Source organism: Neodiprion virginianus, chromosome 5 (assembly GCF_021901495.1).
Source record: "Neodiprion virginianus isolate iyNeoVirg1 chromosome 5, iyNeoVirg1.1, whole genome shotgun sequence".
Lineage (NCBI taxonomy): Eukaryota > Metazoa > Arthropoda > Insecta > Hymenoptera > Diprionidae > Neodiprion > Neodiprion virginianus.
Window position 1 is genome coordinate 26510739 of NC_060881.1, and position 22166 is coordinate 26532904.

Here is a 22166-nt window from a genome sequence, read left to right on the forward strand (position 1 = left end):
CATACGTAAGCGTTGATGTAATAAAAAATGTAAATAATGTTGAATTTCGAAGGATGATTTCAAAAGTAAAAATGCCCCTTGCAAAACTTCAATGTAACACTAACAAATTCCGTCAGATGGCTAGTAATCGCTTGATGAAGATTTGAGAATCGGCAACGTCGGAAAGTCGGCTGAATCGTGCAAGCGACTAGCCTAGCGAGAATTGGTAAAAGGAAAATGGCCGCGGTTTTCTACAACCAAGCGTACCTCTGGCTGTCATTATCACCAAAGTTTGTCATCACGGAATAAAATATTTTTAAAACCGTATAGGTATATGGAAATAAGTCATATTCTTACGTAGATATCTATTAATAATACTGGAGTAATATTTCATGCATCACTTGTACCCAGGCGTGTTAAATTTTGCAAATATTTACCAACGACCGTCATGTTTGGGACGCAAATTGGTAACAGAACGGGGAACTAGCCAAGGATACTACGTGTGTGAACAAGAAAAAATAACGATAGATGAAACGAACCTTGAATAATTTTCGAATATTTTGACTACTTATATCCCCCAAATCTTCGTGCCAGATCTTACTAGCGAATCTGAATTGAGACGTCTTTATTCGGTTTCCTTTGGAGAATTTTTTTTAAGTATTCGACCCTTCCACTTTTTTTTTATTCACCCTTTTCACTCCCTATTTTCTATCTCCCTTTCTATACATGTGTGTATGCTTAATTTGCATATGGCGAAAATAATTTGTAGTTTTGAAGGTTCGTGATATTTGTCCCACCTTCATCACTACGTCCAGGGACTGTTCGTTCCAAATAAATCAGCCATCAGTCAATGTCGATATTACATTATTCCAATTTATTGCAAATTTGAGGGCAACCGATTATTTGCTTCTTGAACCTGTTGTAGTTGTATGAGATTACTTAAGAATACTCATAATAAAAACCTGTTGTATCGATGTTGTCTGTTATTCAGCTGAGGTGGTGAGCAAAGCAAGGTTGGAACACACATGCACATGTTTTGACCGTAGTGAATGAAGATGTCTAGCGATAGCGAAGACAGCGAGCATTCACCAAAGCCTTCCAAACGGAGACGAGTTATCGTTTCTGATAGTGACAGTAGCGATGAATCAATAATAGGGATGCCAAGAAAAAGGAGAGTATATGTAAGTAAATACGTTGAACAGATAGTTGAGATAGCAAAAGGTAGAGTTTTACTTTCAATACTGTAGCTTTTCTTTTTAATAAATTTATTCTTTGACGGTGTGAATAAACTAAACTGCTTTGTATTTGAATTCTCTGTTGAAGATAGAGATTAAATCTAATTTGTTATATTCATGTTTCAGAGGGTCACAAGTGACTGCGAGAGCAGCTCAGATGATAGCGATGTTCCAAAGCCTGTAAAGAACAGAAAAACTTATGTAAGCATATTTTACATAGCATCCAAACGTCCTGCCCCCCTCATTTGGAAGATCAGATTGGAAATGAAAATGAGAACCTTAATCACATAGCAACTAATATAACATTATTCTGTCATATCTCGAATCAAACAAAGTAACTGAATTTTCACCAACATCATTTATCTGTAAGGATCTCAGTTTTAGAAAATTTTAATTAGCTGACCAATTAATCATCTCTTTTTACATTAAATTGCAGAGACTCGTCAGTGATGATAACACAAGTTACGGGTGCAGTGATACAGATGCTGATGGATCAAATGATCTAGGTTAGTATATACTTGTTTGATGTGTTAATTTACGTGAATGATGAACTTTCTCTTTCATCTTATTCTGCCCTGAGATCTTACCCCAAATTTTTTCATTCACAGTCATCGATAGTGATAGTTCAACCTCACGGTCAGACTGGAGGACTGTAGATGGTTCGTCGTCAGAGTTGGATGGACAAGGTGGCACAGGTACTGGGCGGAAAGCTAAATCGTCAAATGGGCAAAAAAAATCAAAATTCAAAGTAGAAGGAGAATCAGGAGAAGTTGCGGGTGTTAATGAAGCGACTGCAAATGGAAGTGACAGCGACAGTGACAGCAGTAACTTGCAGACAGAAAAATGCCCAATTTGTTTGCTCTCCTTCAAGAAACAGGAAATCGCTACACCTGAATCTTGTGACCATTCTTTTTGCCTTGAGTGCCTCGTCGAATGGAGCAAGAACATCAACACATGTCCTGTCGATAGACAAACCTTTACCTTAATATTGGTCAGGAAAAATCTTGGTGGAAAGGTACTGTTAAATGAGAAATTGAAGAACAATAAGAAAGTAACAGTAAAAACCTTTTTTTTTTTTCATATATATTATTAATTTCGTCCTATTAATCAGCACATTCATTGATCTCGGAATTTATGTTACGACTTAGCCGTACTCTTTGTAATTTGACATGTTTTAAGCAAGTGCTAGAAAGAAAAAGCTACATAGCATTTTCATGATTTTTTCAGGTCATACAGCAGCTTCCAGTTACTATCAAACCTCCGGTTGAGGAACAAATCCAGGAAGATGCTACGTACTGCGAGATTTGCCAACAGTGCGACAGGGAAGATCGAATGTTGCTGTGTGACGGTTGCGATCTGGGTTATCACCTAGAGTGCCTCACTCCACCCATGAACGAAGTTCCTATGGACGAGTGGTTCTGTCCTGAATGCGCCCAAAATAGTCAGAATGATGCCGAAGTGGTAACAAATAAACTTATACAAGAGTAAATAGTAGAGTACGAATCAGGGAGTGGTATAAAAAAACATAAATGAAGACAGCTCAGAGTCATCCCGCACAAGCTTATGATATTTTTCTGAATGATTACCATAAAGAACTCGCGAAGAGCACTTTATTATGACTTGGACAGCTGGATAAGTAGGTAAAAAAAGATTATGAATACATTTTTCCACCATTTACGAGCAAACGCTGAGTTTGATCAACTTTGTTTGTTCCAGTTCTACGTTGGGCTAAAAAGTTAACAATTATTTATAACGCAACAGAATCTTTACCACCCTATTTCGCAAAATCTACCCACAATGTTTTTCTTGATTGCTTATAGCCCTGAAATAGGTCTGAAAAATGAATAAAAGACTAAGAAACGAAACTGTGAAATTTTAGGTGGAAATCGACCTTGACGAGGTTCCAGATTTGATGGAAGAGGCTCGTAGACTGGGCGAATCGTACGGGAGAACGCGAACCGGTCGTGACCGCGAATTGTCGGTAGGTCCGCGCGTAATTCCTCGTACTCGTCAAACGGAACGCGTGCGGGCAAATATACGCGCCGATCGTAACCGGGCAGCGTCTTTATCGCGAGAAACAAGACACGCGGCGGACTCGCGAGACGCGGTCGTCTTCTTCGATCCTGACCAGCCCTCGACGTCGTCGTCCGGTCTTGACTCGGTTGCAGGATCAACGTCCCGCGCTCGAGCTGCGGAAGCGGCGCCAGGACGTCGCGTTTGCGAAGTCACGGGCTCTAAAAAATCGACTTCTAAGTCTGCGTCTAAGTCTAGTACGGTAAAACGTAAACGGAAAAAGAAAAAAGTTCGCAAAACCAGCAGCAAGCAGACGATCATGAAGCTGCGAAAAGTGAGGCTAACAGAGATTGACGATGACGGCAAGAAGGTGGAAATCATCACATACGTTAAGGTCAAGTCGTCCGGAGCCAATGATGGATCGTCGAAAACACGTAAATACAAGAAGAAGAAATCGAAGCGCAAGCGAAAGGTACAATACCAATAAATATCTCAGATGATATCTGCAATTGACTAACCCAACTGTGTACACCTAAACAAATATGCGCAAAATTAGGCCATGATCCATTTCTCATGTGATATTTGCATACTACGTGAAATTCAATCAGTTGTAAAAATTTTGATCGAATCTATTGCTAGATTTTAGACCAGAATTTATGAATTTACCTCTCTCTTTTTTTTTTCCCCCCCCCTCTTTTTTTTAATAAATTTACATGGACTTGCGCTCATATTCCAATTAATTTTCGAAATGAGTTCCATAGATTTCCACTGTCTGCAAGATACTTCGAAAAAACAATATGCACTAACACAATTTGGCTACAATTTGAATTGAATCTATTCATATTATTTATGTAATACTTTTATACTTGCAAACCGGGTTGGGATTAGGAAATTTGAGAGTGATTGACAATTCGATCTTGTCGCAAATCTGCTTACCGAAATTAAAAAATCTAAATTCTCTGATCATTGTAAAGATTGCTCATGAACCAGCTGTGATTCAAAATAAGTACAGTATCTGGATTCTGTGGAATATTGATAATGTTTAAGAAACGTTAACGGGAATCCTTGATATAATATTTTACCCTAGTCTACTCATATTTTACAACTCAATTCACTTAATTTTTCAACCAACTTATAGTTACTTCTTTCATGATAGTCAGTCTCTTAAGTACAAGAGGTTTTCTGAAACAAGCCAAATTTTTATTTATTTTCAATGTGTTGAAATCAAACACGAAAGCTATACATGTCCTCTAGTCTCTAAGTTCCAAACCGGTGAATGAAATTGTTGTAACAGCGCAACGAGTAGTGCATCTCTGCAATATGGGATATTTTTCTAAATATTTTTGCACTCTTTTATATTCAGTACTGACTATAATAAGAATAGTAACAAAGTACAATCATTTTTATTTCCAATGTATCATAATTATGAATAATGCAGAACCTAAAGACACTGATAAAAAAAATTGCAATTTATAAAAAATCTTCTATTGTTTTGAACGGTTTTGATTTAAAAAATCCTACTGATTCCACGCGAATTGTTAAAATGGGATATCAGTTTCAGTGACTTGGAAATTATAAAAATATATAAAAAACCGCTAACAATTTCACTTTACAACAATAATTTGATATTACTCATTTTCTGTATTGAAAACAAACGGAAGTACTTAATGTTCGGTGTTTGAGTGTATCTCTTTTTCTTGTAAAGACAGACAAAAGTAAAATTGCGTCTTGTTGTCTTCTCACTTCTCTTGTATAAATTTTCGCTTAATATATCATTATCACAAGAGCTAAAAAAAAGCATAATTATACATATGTGTATTAACCATGTCATGTATCGCGTAATTTTTCAATTAATGACCACATGATTGTTCATATTATTTTTTTTCACTCATCTGTATCCAACCTTAATCCTTAATCCTTGATTCATGTTAATAAAAATTTTTTGTCAGTAGAATCTTTTGAGTTTTTTTTTTTTTTTCTTTTCGTGTTTGTCACATTTTTTTTCCGTCTTCTCATAAGTACACTCTTTCATCATATTATTCATATTGAGATCAACGATGCGAAAAACGAAAGTAGAGTATCAGAAAAAAAAAAAAAAATTAAATTATAACAAGTTAACCATTCAAATTTTGCTTTTTTCTCTTGGTAAACGTAAGGGAGAAATAAAAATTGAAAATAGTTCTAAGTGAAAATCAAAGATTTAAGACAGTTTTGGTATAAATTTAAAATTTATCAAATTCATGTAAAAAAGTTATTTTGATCTTGTCGATTGCTAAATAAGTTAATAACATAAAATTACATTAGTAGCGATGTACAATTTTACAGATTACTAAGCTTAAAATTCTTCAGAATTGAGTAATACAAGACACGAATCAGAAGCAAATCTCCACTTAGTAAAACCACAGGGGCTCTATACTTCCCAAACCATTTTTTACAAGCTATAAAATTATATGAAATTGAGATCCATTAATCTTAGTATGTACTCAAGACTATCTAACTTTGATAACAGCTATAAAGAACGCAATATTCTTCAGAATATTATAATTAAGACAAGGAATAAATAGCTAATATTTATTTCTTATGTGCGAAATTTAACAGTAATTTTTTATCAATTTCAGCAACGAGGTAGATATCGTCGTGCCCGTACCGTACGTTCTGTAGCCAAAGCTCAGACTGTCAAAAAACGGTTGGCAGTGGCGCTGGGAATGAGCAAACCAATCCGTAACGTTCCTCTCCTCGTGCCAACGGTTAAAAATCGTCAAACCATAAGTGATCGCACACTGCTCAGAAATTCAAGATACACAGCGGGTATATCTCAAGTCAGCCTCTTCGGAAATTCACGCGACCTCAACTACAGCCCGACTGGGTGAGTGAAAAATTTTCCAATACCTATATTTCACCCATCATTGTATCATTTATTTACTCGTTTTTTCAGTTATTGTTTGACACTTGTTTTACTATTATTAATTTTAAAATTCATTTCGTTGCTTTGTCTTGACTATTAACAACATTTATGGCAAGTTACGGTATTGATTGGGTATACGTATACCTTTTATTCGCATTCCATTGCGATTTATCAATCATCGACTAGAAAGACATTGATGTACTTACCCTCCAGTTATTGACAATGAGGTTCTTGCGAAAATTTTGCGAATGAATTTGATTTCAGGCTCGGTACGCTACAGCTTTACGTACATTTAAACCATATTCCTATACGACGATATGAATTTGATCTCTATTACAGTTATTACTGCTGTTATTACTGCGATTATGATTATGATTAATATTTATTTAGTATTGCCTGCCAGGCTCTAATATCAAAGAACCCTCACGACCATAAGAGAGTAGGATATTTTTCTGGGTGTATGAATCGAATTTTACCTGGATATACAAGGATGCGCACAATACACATTGTTCTGGTTTTATCTGCAAACATTGATTCTAATACTATTATATTCTTAAATGTCGTTTAAATGTTTAGTGTCTAGGCAAACCATATTGAACGAAGCATTTGAAGGCAATAATTATTTTATTACGGAAGAGTAATTGTCATTTACAATTATTTGCAAACCAGCAAGGAAAGTTCTTCTTACTTACCAGATTTCAACATTGCATTCTCTTTTAGTACATATTTGGCAATCGCAGAGAAAAACTTTATCTGTAAAACTTATAATCTCTGTAAAATCCGAGCTCGGTATTGATACATATTATTGCCTGCGAATACGTTAAATTATTGGATACATACTGCGAGAGTCTCTCGAAGTAGGCCTGTCAAGCCAGTCGAGGTGATTACAATACATGCCTTTCGTCAAATGCTGTAACTTTGCTTCGATTGATAGTTCGAAAGGTCCACTTTGAGAGATTCTCTTCGTATACGTACAGATGCAGCAAGCCATTTAGATGCATCATCCATCTAAATGGTGTGAAAATTTATTTGTTTCCCAAAACAGGTCCGACTCGGAAGAATCCGACAGTTGTACAGTTGGCGGTAATGGATTACTAGTAAGTAGTCGTCCCAGAAATGCGATTGCATCGACACGTCGTCACACAGCATTGAAAACGATTTCAAATCCACTGATACCATGTGATGAAGTAAATCCAGATTTGATGACCCCCGTCGATCTGATTGGTAGCATATTGGACAGCCAAGAGTTCTGGCACTCTAAGAAAAACACTGATTTAACTCTGAAGGCAGACGGAACGTTTCTGATAAAAAATAACACCAACAACAACAACAACAACAACAACAACAACAACAATGAAGACAACAAGCACAGCATAAACAACAACGAGAGTCCGATAAAGAAAAAAATCTTGACAAACGACGAGGAGAATATTACAGCGAAGGAAACACGTCTGGACTTGACAAAGACCGATCAAAATGATATGGTACAAAATCCGATGTACAACAGTCCAAGAGGTGGAGGAAACCGTGGAAACTTTAGGGGAAGCGGTAACTATAACTGCGAAAACAACCGGCATAGTTATGGCGGGCAGGGTTATGGTGGAGGCAGAGATTCGTATGGGGGAGGAGGAGGCGGAGGAGGTGGACGGCACAGCTTTGGCGGGCCAGGGGGAGCAAGGGACAGTTATAACAGTGGCCGTGACTTTAGACCCCCAGGTAACTACAATCCAGGATTTGAAATGCGCGGTCCTCATCCAGGATTTGCAGGAAATCTTCATCCCCCGTTTAGGAACCGCAACCCTCAGCAGCAAAACTTCCGTAACGAAAGACCAAGGTTTCCACCTCCGCTGATGACGGATCGTAACGATCGTCAGCAGCCGCAGCACCAGCATCAGCACCAGCAACAGCAACCGCCGACACCGTTCGGCCATCAAGACGGTAACAGCGAGAGACCACCTCCTCCTGGGTTTCCGCACCCGAATTCCTTCCAGAGATTTAGACCCCAGATTCATCCACTGATGTCTACACCACTGCCTGGACCCAGACTTCCCCCGATTAGGCCTCCAAGCTTTATGCAGGGTAATTTAGGGCAAAGCTTCCAAGACGAGGGGTCAGGGTTTAATTTGCATGACGACGTCCAAGATCACTCGCACTTTCCGCAAGCTGGTTTAAGCAATACTGAGCCCACATTTGGCCCCAGGAATCAGGCGCCAGATGAGGAAGAGTGCGACCTTTACTCGGATATTGAACAACCTGACAATAAGAATTCATGCGATAATGACTCTCCAGTTGTCGATGCTTTGAATAACGACCAGGGCGTTGGGAGTGTGCTGTTACCTCCTCCGCCTGAGCCGCCGTCCGGTCTTCTTGACTTTGAAGAGTCAAAGAGCGACAGGGACTGCAATGACAGCGATCAGGAACTTGTAATTGACGACAATCCGAAGGAGGATAATAGGGAGCACAAGAGTGACGATAAGTATGATCCCTTCGCTGATGACAGTGATAGCAATGCCGAACATGGTGAGAGCCATGGACTGCGAGGGGTTTCAGAACCTGCAGCTCACTCTTTTGCAACCAGCTTTTCTAATCAGCAGGCTATCATCGATAAGCCTGGAATCCGACTGACCGCTTATGACGACGACGACGAAGACGACTCGCAAGCTGACTGTCCAAACTTTTCAATTTACTCATCTCAGACAATGGATGTAGCTAGGAATAGTGAACAGGAGCTTTCCCAGCAAATAGGACCGCTCGAACCGCCGCCTCTGCCACCCGATATTCCTGACGACGATGATATCATTGTGGGTGATGTTCAGGCCTGTGATTTGTCTGATATACCTGAACCGTCTGATCCCTATGTCGAATCATTGCAGAAGGAAAGACAGACGCTCAGTAAGATACCACCGAAGAAAATATCAAATGACAGTAGAGGGAAGATCACGTTTAAAATTGGCAATAAATTTAAGCTTAGCAACAAACTCAGCAATCTGTACGACGAAATAGATGAGACTATAGAAACCTCGATCCAGCAGGAGAAAGAGGTCGAAGAAAAGAAGAATGCTGAGATTGAAAAGGCAAAGGCTAATGAAGAAAAACCTATTACCAAGGAGGTTAAAGTTGCCACAGAGGCTGAAGATGCGACGGTGGACAAACAGGATAGGACCAAGGACACAGATGCTGAGGAGAAGTCTGATGACGACGAGGAAGAGAAATTGGAGGAACTCGAAAAAGAGCTCAAAGAAAAGGAACAGAAGCTAAGAGAAATGGAGCAGCAAGAGGAGCTGGAAAAAAAGCAAAAAGGTGAAAAAACGTTAACTGTGATTGATGACGAAGAGGCAAATGAACAAGATACTACAAATAAGGGTGAGGATGAGCCTGCTGTAAATGACTTGGATCAGTCACGCGATTCATCGAAGAAGAATGAATTCAACTGCGAGAAGGAGAAAAATGAGACTCCGTCGATGGTTGACTTGACTGAGAAAAGCTCGGATACAATCATCTCCATTACTGATACCATCCAATCGTCATCGCCAAAGGTTACAGCCGAGGACGATCTGGAGGTCAGCCTCAAGGATAGTCTTGAAAATACGCAAAAGAGCCAAGAAGCAAAGAGCAAAAAAGAGGCCGTTACTACTGGAGGATGGACGAGGGTAGACAATGTCCAAACAAACATTGAGACTCTAGCCAAGGAACCAGTAAAAGAGAGTAATGTGCTTTATGATCAGATAGACGAGGAATTCATTTCAAGGAAACCTGAGAACCCTGATGATAATGCCCATGATGACAAGGATGAAGATAAAGTACAAGAGAAAAAAATGAATAAGACTACAGAATGTGAAGAGAAAGATGATTCGGAACTTATTGAGATTGAGGATAATTTGGAGGAGGCAGGCTCCAGTGAAAAGATGGATTTTCTTCCGGAAACAGAGAATTTTCCCCTGGAAAAAGACCCTAGTGAGATATTCGAAAGTATTGTGCACACTAACTTGCATCAACAGAGCTGGGAATCTGACGGAGCTTATACTCCTTGTAAAGACGAGCTGCCTGTAAAATATAAGGATAATGACAGAAGTTCTCCCTCGCCTTTCGAAAGTGGCCTGGAGCCGATAACCCCGACCAAAGATAGATCAAATGACGATTTGGATGGGTGCAGAACTCCCGCAGGATACGCGGGTCTGGGAACAGAAGCTATTTCAGAAACTGACGAAGCAATGAATTTTGAGGATGAGTTAGCACTGCTGCATCTAAGGAAGGAAAAGGAGATGGAGGATGGAGAAATAATGGATGACGGCAGAATGAGCCGTAAAACAAGTGAAAAGCCTGGCAAGGAAAAGGAAGACGACAGTAAGAGGAAGAAAAAAAAAGATAAGAAGGAGAAGGGAAAGGAATTGGACAAAAACAAGGAGAATATTGCATCACAGAACCAAGTATCGTGGAAGAAAATATCTAAGAGTACCAAGGAAAGGCAGTATCGCGACAAGGACAGGAGGTCGAAGTCCAAGGAGAAAGAAAAGGAAAGAGACAAGGAAAAAGATAGAGATAGAGACAGAGACAAGGACAAAGATAAGTCGAAAAAGAAGGGAAAGGAAGTGGCAAGAAAGAAAGAGAAGCGCAAGGAGCTCGAGAGATACGATGTGAGAAAGATTGTAGCTGACAAACCGTCGAGGCCAAGAAAAGATGAGTATGGTAGAGATATCAGGGATGAGACTAGAAGCAGATCTAGAAGCAGAACTTTATCGCGTAGAAGAAGTTTTTCCAGAGATCGAAGAAGCAGATCTCACGAAAGAAATCGATCGAGAAGTAGATCTAGATCCCGAATGCGAAGATCTTGGTCCAGAACCCGTCAGTCTTATTCTAAAGGAGATCGATCAGTGTCTAGAAGAAGATCCTTGTCTCGATCAAAGCGTAAGATATCACGAAGGAGATCGGTATCAAGGAAGAGATCGGTGTCGAAAAGACGATCCAGATCTCTCTCAAGGAAGCGCAGATCCTCTCTTTCACCGAGAAGGCGATCCAGAGGCAGATCTCTGTCTAAAAGTCGTCGGTCGAGGAGTAGATCCCGGGATAAAAAGAAGGATAAAGCAAAAAAGCACAAGTCTAGAAGCCGCTCGAGAAACAGAAAGCGATCACGATCAAAAACACCCAAGAGAATATCCTCCAAATCCCAAGACAAAAAACACACAAAGAGAAAGAATGCCTCCCGTTCGAGAGATAGGTCAAGGGACAGATCGCGGTCCAGGGATCAAAGAGAACGCAATAAAAACTGGGAATCGATTAACGAAAAGATAATCGAGAGAGAAAGACGCCCGGTGTCGAGAGACAGAAGATCCTGGAGTGCTCAATGGACTCCGTCCTGGTCCAGATCACGGTCCAGAGACCCATCGCCAACCAGACACGAAGAAGTGGCTTCTCATACAGGCTGGTCGTCTCCTGTATTAGATACTGTTCCAGTCCCTCCTAAAAACTTGACTGTTATACTGACGAATAAAGAAGCGATAAAGAAAAAGAAGAAGGAGAAGAAAAAGGACCCCAAGAAAATGAAGGAGATTGAAAAGCGAAAGAAGAACAAACGTAACAGGACTCCACCACCTTCTAAAGAAGTTTTCGCCAGCGGAGACAACATACTTGTTAGCGTCTGCTTCAATAAGGAGAATGAAGTAAACCAGGCTGAGTTACCCCCCCTGCCTGAAGTTATGCCACTTGTGACACCGACAGTAAAACGCAGGCGCCGAGAAACTGCGCAAACTGCTGAGCCTGTGCTTAAAAGGTCTAAGAAGGAAAAGGTTAAAGAGAAAAGACCGCCTAAGTCTCCGAAGAACAAGAAAGAGAAGAAGAAAAAATCAAAGGCTGCTGAAATAGCAGCAACAAAAAAACCTGTGGCAGTAATAGACCTCGACCAGTCTCCATTCAGGGAACAAACACCCTCTCCACGTGACGTCATAGTACTTAGTGACGACGAGGAACACAAGCAAACCCAGGAAATAGCCACCCCTGAGCAGCATGTCTCTGCTCAGGCTACTCCTCAGCATGAGCAGTTCATTTCTCAGGGTCCAAAGACTCCGCCGGAGCCGCAAATTAAATTTTCTATAAACAAACAGCAGAGTAACCTCAGGGCGTCGATGATAAACCCTCTTCACGAGGAAGAGGAAGAGGAAATAGACGAAAGAGCTGACGAAGAGTTGGAAATGAGGGCTCAGGAGGAGCTCGAACTGCGACTTAAAATAGGGCCCAATACTCCACCCGAACCACCCACATCACCGCCGACGTCACCTGACGCGTACGATCCATTCGACCCTACAAAGTCAAGGTCTCCGACGCCAGTAGCCAGTCAGGAAGCTACACCAGCAGACGAGAGAGACAGAAATCAGTGTAGTTCACCAAGAAATCATGACGCAACTGATACTCTTTCCTGCACTCCTAGTGAAGCAGACAAACAGATCCAGGAACAACAGAGTCAGGACACTAATAAACAGATGGATAAACCCAAGATCATATCTATGGTTACCATAAGGAAAGCCTCACCTAAGAGAGACTCACCGCCTGTTGGTGATGGACAGACTGAAATAACACAGCCGAGCGAAAGTCCCGCTAAAACTCAACAGAGTCAACAGAACCAACAGAATCCGGTTAACTTTACAAACATTAATCCGGTACTTGCTACTGTCACTGCAGCCGTTCAACGTAGCACTTTGTTTAACACCAGTACACCCGTCAGCACTCAAAGAAGTTTAATACAGGTGGGTATATTTGTTTTTTCATAGAGTACTTCAGTAACTAGTACACTTGAGGTGTTTTCAATCTATCTTCGATTCACACAGCAGGCCTTGTAGTTATAAACCGCATCCTATTTTCACGCCTGAAACAGAAAGATGTCAGAATCGATATCTGGTGGTCTAGACTATAAGGTCCGCGTTTTTCATAAACGTACCATCCTTATCGTTTGGTGAATTGAAACTTTTTCACTCTGGGAATGAAAGGGTTTCGAATCTCGTAACAAAGTTCTTCATTATTAACTTAACCACTCTGATAAGAAAAAACCTCAAAGTCTCCAGTTTTAGATAAAAGGTTTCTCGGTTTTTAAGATTGGTGAGAGTGAATATACACCTTATGTTCTTTTCCTAGTACCAGTAAGTCTCGCATCTTCAAGTTGAGATTGTAGTAAGCAATGTTGAGAAAAAAAACTGAACGATATCTTGAAATGCGAGAAACTTTTTGATATGAGAATGTACAATGACGGATTATATTAACGACAGCCAAACCGAATCTCGCCGATAAATCAGAACAAACAGAGATCAAACGAGAGGCCACAGCTGCCAAACTTATTCACTAATCCGGCAAAGCCGGCTCCATCGCGTGGCAACAAGTCGACATCTTCACAGAGCAAAAATGCTTCAACAATGGGACAAAATGGAAGCGACGCTACACTTGAGACCACAAACGACACTATTGACATGTCGTCGCCGTATTCGCCCGGTTCCAGTCTTAGCGATGGGATTTTTGATCCTCCCAGTCCAGGAGGCCACAGTCCTCAACAATTGCCCCCTGGTAATACAAATAAAAATACACCATCGAAAACTGCCAACAAACCAGCTGATAAAAAAGACGCTTTTGACGTACTCTTTGGCTCGTCACCAGCTAAAGGTCTGGGAAAAACGAGGGCGAGAAAAGTTCTTGAGAAGGATAAGAGAAAGAAATGTAGGTACCAACTTCTGTTATCCTTTTAACTTGTTTAGCGTACATGTTTACTGAGCTAGAAAATAAAGATAGTTGTAAAGTTATAGCCTTGAAATCAGGGATCTCTAGTGATCCTAAGTACATTGGTATTACGTATATCGCACGTTTTGCATAGTAAAATTCTCTAATAATATTTTTAGCAACAAATCCCAAAGTCGGTGTTCGAATGGACGAAAACCAGCTTCAGATTTTGGACGATCTCCCGAGTTCAGCCGTCGAAATGCAGGTGAAAGACAAGGTTCGGTTTTTTTAATGATTTTTTTTTGAATTTTTGACGCATAAATGTTTATTTAGGTAATCCAGTTATTTTTTTACGTTAAAAAATATACCTACATTGATAGAACCAAACGACAATATTAATTATAACAATATTAATGCATAATTTTTCATCGTTATTACTTGATTTATCTTTCCGATTTTCAGTTTCTAAAAAAATTAAACAGACAAGAAAGAGTCGTAGAGGAGGTGAAACTAGTTTTGAAACCACATTACACAAAGAAGCACGTAACAAAAGAGGAATATAAAGACATTATGAGAAAAGCTGTGCCTAAGGTGGGTCCGAATTGCATCTACATCCTCTATTTTACAACAGTATTAAACCAAAAAATTCAGTGCAGTGTGTTTCTATGTACAATGCTACGTGTTTTTGCGTAAATTTCAGATTTGTCACAATAAAACGGGGGAAATAAATCCTAAAAAAATCGGCTTGCTGGTTGAAGCTTACGTGAAAAAATGCCGAATGAATAAAAAAAAGAGTTTTGGGGGTGCTACGATGAATCAGCAAAAGGCAACTAAAGCTGCGTAAGTATACCCTATTACTTCTATACATTCGAGAAATAACAACATTCCGATATGTTGATTCAAGTACAAAGAGAGAATTTTTCATTCCATAATGAAACTGCTTACCATTTCCGTTTTATCATTTTAGGAAAAATCTCTGGAGTTGATCATAAGCCAATATTGGGTCTAGTATTTAAATATAATATGCCCTCGTCGATAAAATTCCGTACTCCCGAGAATCGAATCTGGTGGTAAGTGAAAATACACAATAGCCCGGAATGAATATGATTTTGAAAATGAACAAGATTATGGATGTGAACACGAATATGAATATGAATATGAATATGAATATGAATATGAATTCTACTCCACATCGTTAATTCTAACTGTAAGGAAATCAGAGCAGTATAATCTGCTATAAATCAACACCGAACAATGTGTATTGTGTGTGTAAATACTTATACTAATGGCGTCTATCGATTATCCATTTGCAAACCCCCGCCCCAGATATATATATTTTTCTTTAGTTTTTGTTTCCCCGTTTTCTTCCGTTCTCCACTATTTAACTTTGTTTATCACATCACAACATTATTATGATTGGTCAAATTACGACCATGATCACAGTCGCAACGATGATGACGGGTTTTGTCCCAGTTGTAAGTAAAGGGCAGTCATTGATTGACTAATTTTACTCTTTAGTTCATTCGTTGGTAAAACACGTTGTAAACTTTATATTGGGATACTGTTTTTTCTTATTATCTCTTTTGTTCATTATCTTTGATAAATTTTAAACATATACAGTGACAAATTCACTCCGCACTATGTTAGAGAGAATTGAGGCTCTACTGCTACATAGTAATTTTGCTATAAAGTTTTGCTCCTCATACTTTTTCAGAAAATAAAATTAAAGAGAGGGAGAGCAATCGATGAAAAACTCAATTTGCATTATTGAGAAATAAGTAAATGAATAAATGTGTAAATAATCATCGTGCAATTCTTCTGGAAATAACTGATTCAACTCCTAAGGAATTGGATTAAATCATTAATGTTTCTCTCCTAATTGCATTTTAACTTAGTTGTCAAAACTGACTGTGCGCCAATATTGTTTCTGATTCCGTTTTTTTAATTCCTTACTGTATAGAGTTCATAATAAAAGTTGTCAAACTTTGGTACGACTTTTTCAATATAGATTGAGAGATGCTAACGATTATCGTTTATCGTACAACGTTTTGCTTTCAAATGAATTTTGAAGGGATAGCGTGGGCTGAGGTAGACCGAGTGGAGAAGGTTACACACGGTAAAAAGATATATGTATACATATAAATATAGGTAGATAACGACGCAACTTTAAAATGTACAAAGATTTGTACGACTTTGTTCAGACTTATAGATGATATATAGCATTAAACCGTATTTATGGTGCGTACACCTGCTGTCCAATAATTCGTCGATGAGTTTGATAGTGAAAATTTAGATACTTTCAATTCGATGAATATGATGATCATTATTATGATTATTATTTTTATTATGAAAAAGAAATTATGTAACGCCTAAAGTCTAGTATTATTATTTAACGAATTATTATTATTATTATTATTATTATTATTATTATTGTAGATAAATAGTGATAATCGGTTACACTGATTGTTTTGTATAGAGAATACACAAGGAATAATTATAATTGAAAATTTTTGATTGTTTCATAATACTGCTACTGTGACCGTAATTAATTGCTACTGCAAACACAAATTCAAAGGTTTACGACGGTTACAATTACGTGTAATTCGTTAGTAACAATATCGTGATTGTAAGTTCGATGAACCAAAAACAAACTATAAACGAAAAAAAAGATTTGCAATCAAAATCGACTGACGCTTGTTTACATGTGTAGAGTTCACGTTTTAGTATTTTTAATTTTACTTTGATTTTTTTTCTGTTTTTCTTTTTTTTACCAATTAAATATTATGTCAGAAATACGAACAATGTTTCAAAGGTAAAAGTATTTGAAAATATTAGAAATTTTTTAACAAAATGAAAAAGTCTATGCAGAGCATCATTAACAATAGGAATAAAAAAAGAAAACGCAATGACAATTTTACAGTGATTTTACAAATGAAAGATCTCACGGTCGTCTTTGATAGTTATTTTATTACTACCGTTACTATTAATTGAAAATAACCCTCGTTGTTCCAAATTGCTACACACCAATCCATTTACACGCCAAATTCGGTCTATTAGCTAATGCGTGAACGGTAGTGTAAAAGAAAATTCCAACAGCCAAAGAAGGTGTCATTTATTTATAAAGCATTCCAGAGCTGCTACTTGAACGCCTATACTTCACAATTTTTGTTTATGAAACAATTTAATTTATTAGTCATTAAAAAATCAGCTTATTTGTAATTACAATGCCAGTGGAGTCGTTAAAAATATACTTCACGCGTGAGATTAATGCACTTTGTCGAGTTTTGAAAAACTAAATTCCCTAAAGATTTTTCTTGTTTGGCATGTTCTTAACTAAAGTTCTACATTTTAACACAATTTTTTTTTCATTTTTTGTTGACACTACATTTAAACTATTGAACTTCGAACATAAAACTCAAAATCAAAAAACTGTTTAATACGTATTTTAGGTAAGTATTGTATACATAATTATATTGTACAACTATTCAGCAGAAGATTTTAATAATGATAGCATTTAATTGTTAATACACAGGTATTACAATGCGTTGATCATATTTACAGCGTCGGCAGCTATTGCCATGGCGGCTCTGCATATTTAGATGGTATCAAAGTTCACTACTTGTACACAATAAGTTCATTATGTATAAAATAAACGCGTAGGGCGTATCACTGCAGTCACAGTATTACTGTCAGTGTAGGGTATTATGTATAATTTTACTTTCATCTATTTAGTCGTTTACTCGTTTATTTGGTGATAGCGAAACCAATGCGGTTGTTTCCCATATCGAACTCTGTGTAGTAACGTCCAATGAAAACATCTCCCAATATCCATAGCGGCCCATTCGGCGGTGGAATATCAATGCCCATAAATCCGCTAAGACAAATAGTTTTGCCGAATTGACTCACCTGAAAAAATGACAACAATTATATTAATAATATTAATTAATCGAACGAACTATAAACAGATTAGTTATTTTCTTTCATAGTAACCGAATATACCACGTCGAAACAATTTTTGCTATCTAAAATCTCGATGGTGTATAGTTCATTATAATGTGATACTTGTAATGAAAAAAGAAAACTATGAGCAGATTTCAATTTTCACACTCTTCTTAAAACTATACACGAAGTTTTGTATCAAATAAAGAAGAAAGAAAGCTTGGATTATAAAACTTGATGTTTTATGGCAAACAAAGTCATTACCTTCAGAATGTAGTCTTCACCTTTCAGGGTGAACGTTTTTTGTCCCAAGACAAACCCAATTGTTGGAAGACTCGATATCAGCTTGCAATCGACCTAAACACACGAGAATTCGGCATTGAATGAAAAAGAACGTATCTTCGATTTGCATAGGCCGAAGACAAAGAACATTTTTGATATCATGAAAGCAACAAATTCTTTTTTTTTTTTTTCCAGGTATGAAAATTAATTTAATTAGGTTATTCTTTACGATTGTTCAATATTTTGGTAAAGAGTAGAGAAATAGAATACCATAGCTTCCCCAGCTACGAGTGGAGTTGCACCAATAGCCTTGTTTATAGCTTCAACCTCTTCAACAGGTCCAGCGATCAAAGAAGTTCCTGTATCCGCGATCGCCTCACACCCGTTTTTGCAGAATACTTTATCTCCTACTTTGACTCTAGAAACATATGTTTGAAGGTTGGATTACAAAAAAAAAAAAAAGTTTTATGAATGAATAAAATAAATGCAGACGTTCCGTTAACGGCATCACTTGAGGTAAATGATTCAACGATTCACTTTAGTATACAATAAACAAACTCAAATTGATCGCGATCGTTACAATTCTAAAATATCAAGAAAAATGAGGAAGTTTTTAAATCTACTAGAAAATTAGTGAAGTTTACATAACGTATTCACGAAGATATTTCGCCCGATGCGAAAGTAATATCAATGTTTCAAGAATACTGATATTACTTTGTCCCGTCTTCATTTAATTGCAATACACATCATCGTTTAAAATAGATTTTTCGCAACAAGTGTGGGTAATTTATTGCGTGACTAGGAAAAATTTTTCACTTCAACACTCTGTAAAATACAGGTTTTGATAACGTAGATAATCTGGAACAACCCTGAAAGCATTGACTAAAGATACGTAAACGAGGGGTAAAGACAAAATTGTTATTCTGATTATTGAGATCCCATAAGAACGCCGGTAATGAGGTGAACCTTGCAGTGCTTGCATGCCTACTGTCAGTCAACGATGAAAGTAGACCCTAAAAAGAAACATTACGCGATCGTGCGTGATTTTTAATTAGTACGTACTTGTCCATTTTGAATTGCCAGTAGGCTTGACGGTCGACTGGAACGTACGTGAAATCACCAGTATAATGTTCGGGATCGGAACCGCCAAGAATCAATTCGCCACCAAGCTTCTGTGAAGCATCCCTACGGGAAAAAAAATTGAATGAATGCACAGATTGAAGAACAAATAAGTTAATAATATGAGGTTTTATGGATCGGATTACTCGAATTTGGGGGGAAAAACGTGAAATACAATATTTTCGGTAGGCATAAGTGAATAAAATCTACTCAACTGTAGACATAGGCATACCTGTTCAAGTAGAAGCTGAAAACTGGTTGAGATATGAGACCCTGGTTCAGCATGTTGTTGAAAACTGGCGTCACTCCGTCGACTGAGATTCTTGGGTATGCCATTCCTAAAATTCCATCAAATTTGGCCGCCACAAATGCGAGCCCAGGCTCACTCATAGCTTCGGCAAACGTTTGTTTCTGAACGTCAACATTTCCGAACTGAAATATATTGAAAAATTCACGAGAAAAATTAATTCTTGAGGATAAGATATAGCAATACAAACTAAAAACAGACCACTGTATGGAAAAGAAAATGATAGACAATGATAATAGATAATATGTGTTGAATACTCACTGATACCACATCGGTGGATAAAAATCCGGAGAGACTCCCTGATCCGTAGCGAATTTCAAATTTGGTACCATTTGCCTGGTAGGTAGTTGATTTTTTGCTATCGTACTTGTTGTGAAGCACTGTAATTTGGCAAGTAAACAAATAAACAATGCTGAAGATTCATTACGTGGTATTGAACGTAACTGATTGTGAAACAGATTAATCTTTAGAAATGATATAAGCCAATTTTTTTTATAAACTTATGAATATCATTGGTATTGCGTGCATTTAATTTCTGAATAAAGTTGTCGGCGTAAATCTGATAAGATCATTTGATCAGATTGCAAGATTTAACTAAGCGGCGATGACTTGTAAGAACTAAAGTCAGTTCTATTTAATTGGCAGGTGGTCAAGTAAATATTTATGATATATATAAATACACGCTAATACCTTCAACTTTAGCTTGGCAATATTGTCATTATTTATTATTTGTTTACAAGATGCAAAAAGAGCGTACGCATACTTACAGCAAGCTATGTTTGTGTAGTGGCATTTTTTGGAGGGCACCCAGAGGTTGGATGAGCCAGTGTCAAATACGACACTGAACTGTTGGGGTGGGTTGCCAATCGTTATATAGCCGTAATATTGCGCATCCAAGTAATTCGACAGAGGTTCAGGAGTGGGACCACCGTACCGTAAACGGATTTGCTGCACTTCAGTACCAACAGATTGAAGCTTCCTTCTAGCACTTTGTGCTTTGTAGAGAGGAACTCTGTTGAATGAGCAAAAATTATACAATGGAAAATGACCATTCAAAACTGATTTTCGAACAAATTTCGGCTTCTGCAGTTGTTCTCAATTCACGAAAAAAAAATTCAGTAGATTGTTTTTTGGTTAAAAATTATGCAAATATTGAGGTCAGGAAACTTTGTGGAAATTTTAGTGCTTTTATTTTATTATATTGATTTGGAATAGAGTCAAAGATTCAATAAACAACGTCGTTTATAAATAAATATTACTGTTGTGAAGTATTATCATTTCTGCTCAGCGAGGAGGTCTGTAATTATCTAACTTATACGATACAGTTTCCACAGAAGTGAAAAATGAAACATAAGTAATAGATAACAGGAGAGAAAGCGAGGTGCAACCTCTAGAGGTCAATCTAAGTAAAGCATACATTCTATATGTATACGACGGCTGATAATATTGAGCAAACAAAATTCCAGAGGATAGTTACATCTACTCAAACGTGGACAGCTGATTTAAAAATCAAGCTAAGTCAGTATTCGTATTAACAATATATGTATCTCTGTACGTATAAATATAATGTATCCATTCGTAAATCACGTTGGACAAGCACGATTATTAATGGGAAATAGAAAACTCAATAACAGATTCACGTTACATTTATTTCAGTAGTTTTCGAGCCTATATCTTAAAATAAATTGAAGTTTGGTTTAAAGGAAAGAACTTTTTTTGATGGGACGATCCAATCATAATAAATAGTTAATGTACACGCAGTGCATGAGGCTCGTATTATTCGAACACGGGAACAAAGGTTAATTTTTCAATGGGAAAATTGCAGTCTAGAAATGAATCATTTGGTTCGGACGTTTCTTTCTCTTTTTCTCTCTGTGTCAGAAAAGGATGTGCTCAATCCTTATTCATGCGTTGTTTAAAAGCAACAAGTTTCGATTCGAAGCCGATAATCCTCAAAATATGTGCATTTGCATTATTCATATTTTATGACGAGTCAGTTGCACGTGAGTTTTGTAAGTGTGGTTCCCAGTTGCTATAAATTTTCATCTATTAAGTTGTATTCTCGTAGCAGTACTGATATATGTATATCCGCCAGGCGGTGCCAAAAAGCCACAAAGTCAATTGCCTCTGTAGCAGATAAAACCCCGTTAACAATGGACGAGATAATGAGTAGGAATATTATATTGCGAAAATACAAATATAGCAGGATACGTAATAAAGGTGAAATTGACCTGAAATATCTTTCTAACGGCCATAGATTATTTCCGTTGCTTATTTTCAATGATATTCTAATATTGCTTTACCTGACTAGATCTCCGCTGACAAGGGCAACTGCCGCAGCCACCCATAAAATAATTCGCCACATATCGGCGCCGTTGATGTTGAAAAACGTTGATTCGACTTCACCGTGGACTTGTGGAACAGCGGATCAATTCGCGTACGCGGGAGACAAAGTCTCGGTTTAATATGTGCGTAAAACTTGGACGAACGGTAGATGTCGGCGTCAAAACGATGATGACAAATAATATTGAAGATCGGTTGTTTCCGCTCCCTCCCGACTCCCGACCCCTGATTCTGACGTCGATATCGCAACAGTGCCGACAACCGAGAATTCACCGTCTCGATTCTTTTCGAGGCAATCACTCGATGTTCCGCATCGTTCGATATAAGCGAGTCGATTGCACAGAGCGAT

The 22166-nt window shown here is 37.9% G+C and overlaps 2 protein-coding genes across 3 annotated transcripts; one reads left to right on the forward strand and one right to left on the reverse strand.

Moving 5' to 3' along the window:
* Positions 1-172: 172 nt before the first annotated feature.
* LOC124305304 (serine/arginine repetitive matrix protein 2) lies at positions 173-17241 on the forward strand. 2 transcript variants are annotated; one of them, XM_046764556.1, is made up of 14 exons: positions 173-309; positions 971-1160; positions 1341-1415; positions 1651-1720; positions 1823-2229; positions 2442-2675; positions 3094-3699; positions 5846-6093; positions 7178-12869; positions 13386-13827; positions 14007-14104; positions 14290-14418; positions 14528-14667; positions 14795-17241. In XM_046764556.1, exons 2-14 carry the CDS (start codon positions 1029-1031, stop codon positions 14811-14813), a joined length of 8292 nt encoding a protein of 2763 aa, XP_046620512.1. In that variant the 5' UTR covers positions 173-309; positions 971-1028; the 3' UTR covers positions 14814-17241. The 2 variants fall into 2 exon arrangements, with proteins under 2 accessions (XP_046620512.1, XP_046620513.1); XM_046764557.1 differs by having other exon boundaries at positions 14007-14092.
* A 54-nt stretch (positions 17242-17295) lies between these two features.
* Positions 17296-22013, reverse strand: LOC124305307 (lysosomal aspartic protease-like). The gene is made up of 8 exons (XM_046764561.1): positions 21778-22013; positions 20242-20486; positions 19736-19854; positions 19400-19599; positions 19111-19233; positions 18319-18466; positions 18031-18123; positions 17296-17733 (listed from the first exon to the last, which is right to left on the reverse strand). The coding sequence occupies exons 1-8, from the start codon at positions 21837-21839 to the stop codon at positions 17572-17574; spliced, it is 1152 nt and encodes a 383-aa protein (XP_046620517.1). The 5' UTR covers positions 21840-22013; the 3' UTR covers positions 17296-17571.
* Between the last annotated feature and the right edge of the window lie 153 nt (positions 22014-22166).